Below are 14,047 nucleotides of genomic sequence, written 5' to 3' on the forward strand. Positions count from 1 at the left end.
TACTTGCTGCTTTCCACACCTGTGGTGCTGAAAGACTCACAACGACCTGGCCGCACAGCAGCTGATTGAGTTTTTAATTCAACCAGCAAATGCCACAGAATAAGTGGGCTACAGTTACCAAAATCAGTCAAGTGCAAATTAACTAATGTGACATAAACATCATCTTACCCTTATGCAGAATCAGCATCTTTCCATTAACTTCAACAATGTTGAGAACTTGAACTATTTACAGTCACTGAAAGCTAGATAAGCTGGCTAATACATGGATGAATCAAATCATTTAGGCTATATTCAATTATTTATTCATTTAGGCTATTTATCTATTAGAGAGAGAGAGCTGTTTGCACAACATTAAAAACTCGCCAAATGTGGACAAAAGCAGCCCAAATTTTAATCACCAGCCCAATGTATTTTTTCCCGGAGTGACGTAAACAAAACTAGCCCAATTGGGCGGAAAACTGCTCAATCTGGCAACAATGCTCCCCGTGTATGGGCTGGTCACTGCAGCCTCCGCCGTCGCTGCTGCCAGTGACCATAGACATTGTATACGTAGACGCCTCAACGACTACTGCCGTCCACTATAGCGGTGGCGGCCATCTTGGACCAGTGGCAATCGCTCCTGCAGTGCATTACATCTATAGAGGAATGATGCGCTTACACTATTAAAGTTGTCATAAATCATGCAATTCTCAAGCAATTTTTACTTGAGAGAGAGAGAGAGAGAGAGAGAGAGAGAGATAAATAGAAAAAAAGAAACCTAGAAAACGTTCAGATGTGATCAGCTTTTCATTGACATTATTGCCTAGGGCTATGGCTATACATTGCATTTGACAATTATTATTGTATAATTGTACTACTACTGTATAATTAGGGACCTTAATTCTTTTTTTGCAGCAAGTTTGCACATAAACTCACCAAATTTGGCACACTCATAAAGACTGGCAATAGAATTAAGAAAATGTAAAATTTTACCCCCAGAGTGCTAAAATGTACTCTCTAGCGCCACCTACAAACACTACAACAGCTACCAAAAACACCTAAACGGCGACCACGGCCCATAGGAATGTCGTAGCGAGATCAAACCAAAACACAATTGTTCGTCTCATCGAGCCGTACAAATCACATGCTGGTACCTCTCACCTAAATCCGACGGGAAGTCCGCAATTTGCCTTTCAAAATAAGATTTGCAAATGCTAGCTACTCTGAGCACAAATATCTATCGACTTCAAAAACCTATTAAATGACAGAGGAGGCCTCAGCCTACGGTCATAACGCCATACAAGACCAGGGCCCAGTTGTTCAAAACTGGGTTATTTTAACCACTGGTTAAGCCCTAACCGCCAGTTAAACCCTTAACCCGCAGTTAGCTAACCGACCGTTAAATATGCGTTGTTTAAAACAAGGTTAGTGATCCCGTTAGTTAACGTCGCCGTCAAAGAGAAATGGATGGCCGTCCAGCGAACACAGACACAGCAGGGCGAGATGGGCCTGGCCCTGAATTCCTGCAGAAGTCACATGGAGATATGATATGATATAATAAACTGCCACAGTTTCAAGATGTTGGGTGGTTGTTCCATCCTGGACTCTAACAAGACTCATCATGCAGCAGTATTTAATGTTTTTAACATGTTTTATTTTCTTAACAACACACTCCTTTGCTCTGGTGGGGGAGGGCTGGGGGACGTAGTCTCAGGTTCCTCATGATAAGAACTTTCTCTGTTGTCTTCATTTTTCTTATCCTCCTCCTCCTGCTCATCTTCTGCTCCCCCTCCAGCTGCTCCTCCCCCTCCTGCTTCTCCCCCTCCAGCTGCTCCTCCTCCAGCTGTTCCTCCTCCAGCTGCTCCTCCTCCCACTTCACCTCCTGCTCTCTATCAGAGGTGCACACCACCTCCATGTCTTTTCCAGAAGATTACATTTTGACATTTTTCTTTCTTCCTTCCAGTTCTTCATCTCTTTTTCTAGAGCGCTGATTTTCTCTTTGTTGTTTCTCAGAGCGTTCAAACGTTTTGTTGCGACTCCCATAACTTCAGTCGCCAGTGTTTGTCTCTCTATGGTGGGAGCACCACAAATATACTATAAAACACAAGCAAAGACAATCATTAGACCTGCTCTATTTGATTTTTACAGTACCGTAGTAAATGGTATTGAGGTCTTCAATCTCCCTCTCATTTCCTTTACATCCAAAATTCCATGGTTTGACATAGGTGCAGTTGAAGTGCCACTAACACATGCAGAAATTGAAAGGGCCATTAAAACATCCAAATCCGGGAAGTGGCCTGGGCCAGACGGCTACCCCACTGAGTTATACAAAGCCTTTTCTGCTAAATTAGTGCCACTTCTATGTGAAGTGTATGAAGAAGCCTTGCAGAAGAAAACGCTCCCTTTAACAAGGACACAGGAAACTATATCTGTCCTCCTCAAAAAGGGTAAAGATCCACTAAAATGTGACTCTTATCGGCCAATCAGCTTGCTCTGCTCTGATTATAAAATCTTGACTAACACCCTGGCAGCGAGACTCGAACCAGCTATGCACAATATAATCCACAGTGATCAGACAAGGTTTATGACTGGCTTTATGACCAGCCTTTTTAAAGGTTTTTGTCATGTTTTCCTGCTGTAAGATGTTATCCAGGTCGCCGCCATCTTGGATGTTTTATGCTCTCCTATTGGGCCAGCAGGTTACTTGTGACTCAAACGCAGCACGCATGATAACAATATCATTACGCTAGTAAAGAATTTAGTACCGACTTTAAACACTGATTAAAAAACAAACTGTGGGATTACAAATGGAGAACTTTTGACATCTAGCTCAGGACTAATATATCTTTGTAATGTTGTAAAGAAATTGTAGTGCTCCGATGTCGGAACGGGAGGAAACGATACAGCTTTCACCTTACAGCCTAAGGTTCCTCTTTGGCTTTGGGATTTAATCTTTAAAGCACATCAACCGTTGGCAGAACAAAACACCACATTGGTAAAATGACTGAAACACTGTGGGGCTGTAATGGATGATTTATAGATCTATATCTATTGCTACATTCCTGACGTATCCCAAAACTCTTGAAATAGAACTTTGAAATGTTCCCAACTCCCTGCCAACATGCACTTTCATTGTTGTCAGTCAGTTTGTTCCTGTGAATTGACCCCCATATGCCTCTGAGTAACAGAGGAATCCCTCCACAGTTGCACTGCTATCGGAGACCTCCTGATTGCACCATCATATAATGTAGACCCAAACATCCAGTTTCCTGAGGTGAAGCTCAGCTGCACACGTACTGTATATGCCACAATCCTACACTCCTACTATTGTTAGTATTTTCACAGTATTTTTGTTATTAGTGTATATTGAGTGTGTTGGATAGAAGAGATTTTGTCAATCTTCTGTAAGTCCAGGACTGACACTGCATGCGTCAACACTTTTTAATGACGCCTTTAATACATTTGTTTATAATTTCAATTATTCTTTCAGCTGTAATGTTTAATGTACTCCTAACTAGTTTGTTTTAGTCATCAATTTAATAATATAAGTATTTTATACTGCTTAATTTGAGCTTTTACGAAATTTTGTCTGTTAATTCATGTTATCCCGCCATCCATCTTCTATACCGCTTATCCTGTTGAGGGTCTCAGAGCGATCCCAGCCTACTATGGTTGAGGGCAGGGTATACCCTGGACAGGTCGCCAGTCTATCAGAGGGAACAGAGACAGACAACCACACACATTCACACCTGGGGGCAATTTAGCGTCGTCATTTAACCTCACATGCATTTTTCTGGACTGTCGGAGGAAACCAGAGCACTCAGAGGAAACCCACAGACACAAGGAGAACATGCAAAACTCAGAAAGTTTGTGTTCCACATAGGAGTAGGATAATATGTTCCTCTAGCTTTGTTGCATTCATTTAGTTATTTTATTATTCAGTGTAAAACAATTTGTGTTGCAGCATTGTCTTGTATGAAAGTGCTATACAAATAACATTTGATAGGGTCTATATGAGGAGACAACAATTGCAAATGTATTTATATAGTGTTCATTTGGACACTTTTATATTTCAGTCCGAAACAAGGTGTATACTAGACCCCAGTGAAATGTAACAAAAAAAATTCTAAGTAATCCAGCGTGAGTGACAGTGGAGATTAAAAACCTTTATTGCATGCAAGGAAGAAAACTGACTTTCCAGATGTACATTCAATTAAATTTCCCAAATAACTTGTAGGCACTCAACGTTTATTAAGTCATGGTTTTACCATCAAAACGTCAATGTTTTCGTCAGTGTTTCTACAGTGCTGACTACAAACTGTTCTGCCATTTATTCGGTGTCCATCGTCTGAACAGACTGGTCGACCACTTCCAGAGAGAGAGGCGTCACCTTTTCGCTGAGGACGCCCGTGGTACCGGGTTTATACCTGTACTGTCCCCCTCTGCCAAGAAAAAGACAAGAATAACACAAAGATTTGTTTGTTTCATTCAACAAAAAATACAGAGTGTAATCACGTTCACTTCTACCTGTGTTGCAGGATTATTCCTGACAAGGAGTCTGAAGCTTTTATTTTGTACTCAAGGACTTCAAGGTGTTATAAGCACACACCCTTAGATAGATGTACATTTTAAAAAGACACAATTGTATGTATACTTAACACCATCTTAACGTATTAGTATATACATTCCATCATATATATATATAGCTTATTTTTATTTTTGTATTTGCCTTTTGGTTCTTTTTTTTTGTTGAAAATATTGAATTCTCTGTACACTTTTGTAATTTGTCATTCTTTGTGAAGTAACAGAAGCACATATATTTGTCTGAGAGGTTGTATCGTTGTTGTGTGTTGTAAAAGCTTTTTTTTTTTATTGTTTTATATTATAATTAAATAAAATGTATTTTGCTTTTGCCTACAATGTTCTGGCTTGTAGAAGATTAACAGTTTTTAATAAGCATTTCTGTAATCACCTCCTCTCTGTCTCTGTACCTGTTTGCTGATGCATGTGATGTTCGAGGAAGGTGACCTGGTCATCTTGGCATTGCAAGGTTTCCTTCACAAGTTTCCTTTTCAGTCTTAAACTTTTATTTTAATTTCTGCTAATGCATATCTGTATTATTTAATTTATGTAGGAGTTCAAATTAATACCGTCAGAATGAACAGAGATAAGTCTCCAACAACGGAAACGGACTCCTCTCTAAATACAGATTATATAACAGAACATCGTTTACATCCTCCTCCCTCTCACTTCCTTCACTGTGTCCCGGAATCAATGTAGATTTGAGCTGGTTCTCCAAACCAGCCTGTTCTTTGCACCCTGGGTCCCTGCACAGCCACAACAGAGTACTTTATTTTGTCAATTTGTTTTCTTTAAAAAATTCAACTCCAAACTTCACACTTTCTCAATTTATTCACTGACATTAAGCTGTGTGTATCTTTTTCAAAGCTATTCCACGTGATTGACAAACGGAGCCTATTTGTTTTGACCTATTTTTGTTTCTAATATATGGAAATGACTTAAAGCAGTGAACGTGAAGATTGGAGAGGCGAAGACCAGATTCAAAGATGCTGCATAAACTGTGCCAAGTTATGCTTTCAGTTTGTTTGTTAGAACCTATTGTTTGTGCCCGATGCCGCTAGCAGTGGCATCAGGCAACGTGACACCGGGGCGCATGTGCACACCACGAAGTGGCGGTTGCAGCCCTGTGACTGCAAAAAAAAACCAAAAAAAAACTGGTTAACAAAACAACTGGTGCAAAGTGGAGTTTGTCAACAACAACAGAGGATTCATCCAGGCCGGGTCGGGGCCTGCCCCTGGCTGAGACTACCGTTGCGACGTCACATATCTCCAGCGCTCACCATCCTGCCTACATTTTAACCGTACTCTCTGCGGTGAAAACACGCAACAGATTTCGATGTGGGTACGCTTTGCCATACCGTACCGTTCTCTCCCTTCACATTCTGCGCAGTAAAAACGGGGCTTATGAACATGGCTCAACATGATGCCAAGTAGTGCATATGCCAGGCCTTTAGGGGGGCTGTGATTCGCAAAAATACATCAAAAACGCAGAAGAAGACACAGAGACACAAGTTGACTCCTGCTCATAGAACTCTATACAGCTCTGTGTTATATAGGTCTATGCTGTGGCTCCTCCTCCTGCTCGTATCAGTAGCTACTGCAGCTCAACCTGGAACATGTAGTCTGCCATGGTTGTGGTTATTAGGTAGCATCGCGGACAGCAGTGGGGGGGGGGGGGGGGGGTCAAAGCCGAGCCAAAGGCGTTTTAGAATTTCCCCACTCTGGGGCTAGTGTTAATAAAAATAAAAAATAGAAAAAAGTTTTCAGGATCCTAAAACACCACCCCCGTGTGGACGATCGGCCAAAACAGTGCATTTATGTGAAACAGAGTTCTCGTGTGGACAGGCCCTTTTTTAGCCGATCTGTCAAACACAATTGTCAGAGCGTTCCGTTAGTAGATCAGTTTCCACACCTGTGTGTGTGTGTGTGTGTGTGTGTGTGTGTGTGTGTGTGTGTGTGTGTGTGTGTGTGTGTGTGTGTGTGTGTGTTTACATCAGTCACAAGGCCACCAGAGAAGCACGACTGTTCTCCGATGAAGGATATGCAGGTAATGACTCACTTTTCTCCCTTCACTCCCAGTTTGTCGAAAGATCGAATGACATCCACTCCAGCCTCAGTGATGACGCACAAATCCACATTGCTGCCTGAACCCAAGTCACAGAAAATCCCTGCAGCGATGGCGTCTCGGACCAGCTGCTTCCCCTCCTCCAGCTGAGAGAACAAACAAATCCACAGGGTTTTAATGACCAGGCCAAGACATCACAAGGGCAGACAAAGGAAGAGTAGAGGTTTGTAGTAACATGCTGGTCATCGAATACTAGGGAGATCTGGAATATACTGTACGTTTACTAGAAACGCTTTGGTTTCGGCTTGGGAACTCACTCTGTCTTCTCAAATTACAGTTCAACAACTCCTGATGACTCAAAACACGGTGAAGCAAGAGATATATTTTTAGAGCACTTTTCAGACACAAGGCAATTCAGTGTTTTCTAGACACATAAAAGAAATGCATTAAAGTTTTACAAAGAAATACATTAAAGCAGGGAATTAAGAATCCTAATCTAAAGCGATTAAGAAATACTTTCAAACCGCTCACATTTTCTCCCACACACTCTTACCCTTCTCATTGGATCAAATTTACTTTGTGCTTTTCCCACATTGGTATTTGGGATTCACCGAAATACCAAAATACCAAGTTTATATCACCTAGAAATCCTCATCAGAGAACCCCACACGTTCTGGGGACCTTCGCAAACAACGGACTCGCTCTGCGAATCTGATATTGAAATAAACCACTTCTACATGAGTGGAGGAAGCGTCTCACTGCAGCACTTCAGAAATGAATCCACAATGAATTTCAAGGTGCAATTTTCAACTCAATCACTGCTCCAAGTGCAAGTTGAAAGAATTAAAAACAACAATAGAAAGGAGAATAAATACTTTGAAAGCCGGTGCAAATAAAAATGTTTTAAGTCCTGATTTAAAAGAAGAGTGTGTCAGCAGTGATCAGCCGTCCAGGACGTTTGGTCCACAGGTTCGGAGGATATTGGAACTAAAAGCTGCTTCACCTTGTTTGCTTCTGACCCTGGGAACACCTCTTCCTGAGGACCTCGGGAGTCTGGATGTTTCATATTCTACTAGTATTCTACTGAGGGTTATTGAGGCCAGAGACCATTTAAAGCTTTACAAACCAGAGGAAAGATTTTTGAAGTCAATCCTTTGACACACAGGCAGCCAGTGCAGAAATTGGAGCGCAGGTGTAATTTGTTCTGATCTCAGTTTGTGTTTGTGTTTGTGAGGAGTCAGGATGAGCTGCAGCTGTCTAACAGATTTTTTATACTGAGACCTGTAAGCGCACTGTTACATTAATCCAGCCAACTGAAAATAAATGCAAATACAAGCCTCCTTGAATCTTGTTGGGTCTGAAATCCATTATTCCTTGCAATATATTTCAGATGGCAGTGAGCTTATTTTGTTGTTGTCTTGATGTGGTTGTTGAGCCTAAGGTCTGATTCCATAATTACACCCAGATTTCTGCCTGATTTGATGTCCTGAGTGACCTGGAGTCAAGATGAGCACTGACCTTTAACCTTTCTTCTTTGGGGACTTAAACTATGCCCTCCATTTCTTTTTCTGGGTTTAGTTGTAGAAAGTGGTAGAGCATGAGACTCGCAATCTCAAGCTTGTGGGTTCATGTCCCACGCCGGGCGCCACCTTCCCGTGGGCTCACCACCGGCAGGAAAGGTTCTTAATCTATGCAATGTGCTCTGGGTGACGGTGCTCAGACTGCCACCCCCGCCACCCGGAAACGGATGAGCGGGAGAAAATGGATGGATGGATAGTTGTAAAAAGTTCCTACAAATCTACTCATTACTTTCCAATACTTCCATTTGTATCGGGGTACCCGTCAAGGTTGCCCCCTTTCCCCTTTGTTAATTGCCCTCGCGGTTGAACCCCGAGTCATCTGGCTGCGTAGTGAGGATAGGCTTGCTGAGGACAAAAGCATGCAGCACCAAAACATGCAAAATGGAAAACAATATATTGTGAATTTTGATGTCACGTTTGTATCTCTTTTTTTTTTATTTTTAGTAAAGCATTCTTTATATAATTGGAATGTTTGCAATGCATTATAATGTACTGCTTGTCGTAGGATTCATGTGCTTAGTATCGGGCAGTGCAGCCCTATTCCGACAACATTTTATTTGCACTTTTTGAGTTCTGTTATTTCGTGGTTATTGCATTTTTGCTCCCAGAAGCAGATTTTAGAAAATAGATGCAAATTTTACGTTTACGATACGTCACATCTACAGCTGCACCGTATTTTTCACAACTGAAGCTATGACTCTTTCTATCATATTAGTTCAACAAAGAGAGAGTGCTCTTACCGCCATGTTTGCTTTGAATCTGTCCTCAAACACTGAGGCAGCCGCAGCAGCTCCAGAACCTGGAACCACCATCAAACATGATCTTATTTCACTTTATTTTCTCAGGTTTGCATGTTTTGTTTGAGTGAGTTTGTTCATGTTGAGAGATGAAACTTGGATGTGATATCCGCTCGGACACGGGTTCGAACCGACATGCAGGAAACAATGCATGCTACACATGAATACGTGCCCATGGTGAGGAATGGCAGCTTGTCGTAGGAGCCATGTGGGTAAACGCTGTACAGGTGAGCCCCGGTCACATCCACTCCACCAACAATCAGAGAGGCTCCGACATGACCCTGGTACCTGAACACCACACACAAACACTCGTCAATGCTACTTCCTCCTTCACGCAGAACAAACAAAAGAATGAAACAGGATCCAGGAACAGGGATACATGTGTTTAGGAAAAGCTGAGCTCTGTCCAGCCGACACCCTCACCTGAACAGCATTTGTTTTAGCTGCCTGGTTACCATGGCGATGAGGGGGGGACGTCCGGTGTTGAGCGTGTGGAGCTCCACATTGGACGCCAAAATCTGTGTGGTGATCTCTGCATCTGCAGCCACTCCAGCCCCGCAGCAGCTACACAACAGGGTCACACACAACACACACAAATCAGCCAATCATAATTAAACAGAATTTTAGTCACAGAAAATTCAGCACATGTTTTTGCTCAAAGTAAGTTGCAGGTGAAGCTGCAAAATCAACTCCGAGTTCATTCCAGCTTTGTACTGCAGCTGCATCATATAAGTTCAATCTAAGGTCTGTTGAAAAGATAAGAATCACCACCAAAAAGAAATCACACTACCTTACTCTTTAGCAAAGTAAGCATATCACGATCACTTTCAGCGTTTTTGTTTTGGGGGGTTTGTTTCTTCAAAACTAACTCTTATAATGCAATAACAATTATAAAACACAGATATTTTGTTCAGGCAACTAGAACTAGGTGAAGATTACTATGAAACAACAGGATTGTGAGTAAATGAATGAATCTCTTCTCAATCAAATAATTAATCAAGTCAATAAAATGTGTTGCTCCATGTAAGGAAGATTGTGAGTGATTTTGAAAAGCTTTGAAAAATCCAGCAAAAATGTTTAACCTATTCAGATTTCTTTTCAATAATGATTTGTGAAATAAGATTTTTTTTGTCAGTTTTACACTTCAATAGTTCTTAAAAATTACATTTACATAACACTTAAGTGTTTTTTTTGAAACTGACTAAAATGATCATGAACATAAAAAAGCAGAGCTTGAAAAATTCTTTAACAACACCCGAGAGGTAAAAAATCTCCATTTCTGAAAATATCAACGAAGAGTTCAAACTCAGCAGCTTCACCGTCATGTGCCTGTGTGTTTGTCTGCCTGCTGTGTTTTCCCTCCTGTCTGCTCCTCCCAGGAGGCGTAGCGGCTCCAGCTCACCACTACTCTCACCTGTTGCCAATAACCCACTCACTACTTAAGCTGCAGGCAGCCGTCCACTGGTCATCAGATCCTCAGTTTACCTGCCTCGGTCGAGATAGTCTTTGTATTAAGTGTGAACTATTGTGAATTACGTTATGTGTGAAGCCATAGAAAGTCATGGTAAAAACTATGGACTCAAACAATGAGATGCACAGTTGCTCAGTCTGAAAAGCTATTTTTTTTTAAGTTTTTCCAAGCAATGAATTCAACATTGAAAGATCTGGTTTGTATTGGAAGTTTACTAGTTAGAAGCTTTTACTAACACTAGAAACCAGGTAGACTGATTCAGAACGTAGCCCTGCAACTGTCTCGCCTGCAGCGGAAATATTAAATAGTAAATGGATTTCAACTAGATTGCACTTTTGAACTGTTTGAGCGCGCACACACACACACACACACACACACACACACACACACACACACACGATGCCAACTCCATCCATTGGCAGCAATTTGGGAAGATTTGACACGTGAAAAGGTGGTGATGGGAATTGAACCTGCAACCTTCAGATTGTGAGGCAACTGCTCCACTGAGCCACAGCCACCCCTTTACTGTTATAATAATGTATATCATGTGCAGCCACCTTGAAAGGAACTTTGTACAGTAGCCCTACAAATACAAAAAGTCCGTTCTGTTAAACAGGATCATAGCGAAGCTTTTCTTGCTGTTTCATAGTGGAAATGCAGTTTTACTCACTAGATCTTAGGAGCAATGTAGTGAATCTTCATACAGTTTTTGTCAGCCACCACCATGTCGTCCGTGGCTCTGGTGTCTGCGCCCAGGATCACGCCATCCTGGAAACAAGCACATGAATACAGGGTAGTAGTGTCCGCCTTCGCCTCCAGTTCAGTTCATTTCAATAAGAAAGCATCAACACGATAATCCCATAACAAATAAACCCTTCCTTGCTTCATTTTACAGCCACACGCTCCAACCAGGAAGTAAGTCTTTTAAGCTTATTATGTACACAATCTATTTCAAAGTAGTGTTACAGACATATTTTTATGATTCCAGAATACGTGTGAGCTTCAGGTGTTAACTGCCAACGATCAGTCTGTACATGTCTATGAGTAGAACTGCTGAACAAAGCTTCACCTTGAACACAATGGCAGCGATGGTGGTTCCGGTCTTTCTGGCTTTCGGAGATTTGTACCCCATTTCTGACAAGTCAGACTCCAACACTGCATTCCTGGACATGATTTAAAAACCACACAAGTCAAAAACAAAGAGAAAAATATACATATCAGTGTTATTGTCATGTAACGTGACTCTTATCAACTGATGCCGTCAAACTATATGTAGAGCTACAGTATAATCGTCATTAGAAATGCAGTTTCTTTACCTGCGGCTGTTTTCAAAAGAAAATCCTTTATTTTGCTGGTGGCAGGGATTCAAACTGTGGAGCATTTTCACTGAAGACCAAACACGCTCTCTATAAAAGCTCAGTCACACTGTGTTTCAGTGCTTCTCAACCTCTTTTACTTTTACTTTCACTTCTTCAGCACAAGCCAAACCTCCCTGCTCTCCACTATAAAAAATATCCTCAATCACAAACTATTTTTGTTAGTTATATTCGGAATCAAAAAAAAACCTTGACATTATTAGTTTTTTCAGAGACACAACATGATCTAATGCAAGGAGCTTGTCCAGGTCCATGTTCTATCTATTATTTGAGGGCTTCTCTTGCTCATGTTTGGTCGCTGTTGCTTCCCTGATGCCTTTCACCTGTGCCTGACTGTGTGATTGTTGTCTCTTCACCTGGTGGTTTGAGTATACATTCCGCTTATATCTTCAGCTTCGCTAAAATGACAAACATTGTAAAATTTTACATTTTTATTTCATTTTTTTTAAATTTGTCATTTTAAAATAATTTATTTTTTTAAATGTTCTGGTTGTCGGTTTGCCTGAGGCCAAGTTTACAGGTACCTGGGTTTTTACAAAAACGGATATTTACCCCAATATATTTACAGAAAAATCAGTATTGACACTGACCCTTCATATACATCTGGTTCAGAGCTACGATGAGGATGCTAAACCTGTAGGGGACGACGTCACTAATTGTGACTCGCCCTCTTTAGACGCAAACAGAGTCACAGAGTTTATCCGAATCTCCACTGTGGCTGGAGTTTTCAGGAATCATCATTTGTGGTGACTTGTAGCTCTGGCCCAAGGCCCAAATGCAGAGAAATATCACAGTTTTTGTAAATACCTGGGTATGTGTAAATGTGGCCTGAGTTTCTGCGCCTCAGTGAAGATTTGCTCCTGTGTTGCTGCTTCTCAGTGCCTTTTTGGGGGGATTCACTCACCGAAATGGAGTTTTGTTTTTTGACAGTTTTGGTGTAGCATGTGACAATAAAATGAGTTTTCTCACAAAGCACAGCGGTGTCTGGCGACATAAGTCTACCTCTCCTAACCCACACATGACAGACCTGCTGAATAAAGTCCCTGATGTTACAGTGTTTGGAAGCGTGGAGATGAAAAGCAGGGCCCTTGGTGGGATGAACTGCAGCTCAGGTGACATAGAACAAACTACTTTCAGCTCGATCATCCAGTTGCACTTTTCCTCCAAAATGCACCTTTCAAAGACCGAGCAGACTAAAGTGTGACAGCAGTATCTCCAGCTTTAGAGAGGAAAATCAAGAAAAAAGGTCAGCCTCCAAGGCAATTAAAGAACGACTTAATACAAGAAATGTGGCCATAGGGGGGCGCTAGCGAGCAGCAGTATGTGAGGATGTGTTGCGCAGTTCTCCTGACAGGAGTGAACCTTTTTAAAAACAATATTTTTTTAAGAAAACTTGGGACTGGAGTGTATTTTCAAATACTTTCATTCATATATTTTCTTCGGCTACTTTTGTGTGTGATCAGAAAACGTGTTGTGCGTTGTCTGGCCCCTCAGCCTGGAGTACTGGCGCCAGGAAGTCTCGAGTGGGGCAAAGGCCAGGCCACATTCTGTCATAGGACACATTCCCCATGGTACCTGGAGGCAGTGAGGATGCTCTTAAGTGAAGTCAGATGTTAAGATAATGTTGTTTTTTTCACAATATGCAAATTGTACGTGTGCCCTCTCTGGACGATATAAAAATGACCAGAGCCCTTGCTCTGGTCAGAGAAGCATGTTCGAAGCCATTTGTCGCTCACCGACTCACACCATCAGTCTGTGATTTTTTGATGCCACCTGATTCGATCTTAAACATTTTTATTCAAAGAAAGAAGCATAGCTGAAGCATTTCAGTATGCTGATCCCGCAGCCCTCTCTGCAGATATGGGCTGTGATTCTGATACTACCAATTTGATATTAAATCCTTTTTATCCAGGCAAGAAGTATCAGCGAAGTTCTTTTCATTCTCTTCATCAACCTAACCCTAACCCTAATTCACCTCAGGACAAAGCGTGCTTGCCTCTGACAATAGGATAACACCAGTGTATCATACTGATAGCGTCATATTTTCATGAGGTAAGGCGAAATGCCTACAGAGGAGCCACAAGAAAGAGGCCGCTGCTCGAGCCTCGGGACCCAGCTGGAACCACGTCCGCAAATGTGGAATCTTCAGAGGAGGAGGCTACAGAACAATCTGCTGTCATAGCCGCCATCACAAGCAG

The 14,047-nt window shown here is 41.7% G+C and overlaps 1 protein-coding gene across 1 annotated transcript; it reads right to left on the reverse strand.

Annotated features, from left to right (window-relative positions):
• Nucleotides 1-4,124: 4,124 nt before the first annotated feature.
• Nucleotides 4,125-12,180, reverse strand: psmb10 (proteasome 20S subunit beta 10). Its single transcript, XM_080477578.1, has 8 exons — nucleotides 11,790-12,180; nucleotides 11,543-11,636; nucleotides 11,144-11,241; nucleotides 9,426-9,566; nucleotides 9,175-9,290; nucleotides 8,946-9,004; nucleotides 6,620-6,771; nucleotides 4,125-4,421 (listed from the first exon to the last, which is right to left on the reverse strand). Exons 1-8 carry the CDS (start codon nucleotides 11,852-11,854, stop codon nucleotides 4,310-4,312), a joined length of 837 nt encoding a protein of 278 aa, XP_080333704.1. The 5' UTR covers nucleotides 11,855-12,180; the 3' UTR covers nucleotides 4,125-4,309.
• Nucleotides 12,181-14,047: the final 1,867 nt, after the last annotated feature.

The sequence above is a fragment of the Lipophrys pholis genome (genome assembly GCF_963383615.2).
Source record: "Lipophrys pholis genome assembly, chromosome: 12".
In the NCBI taxonomy this organism is placed as follows: Eukaryota; Metazoa; Chordata; class Actinopteri; order Blenniiformes; family Blenniidae; genus Lipophrys; species Lipophrys pholis.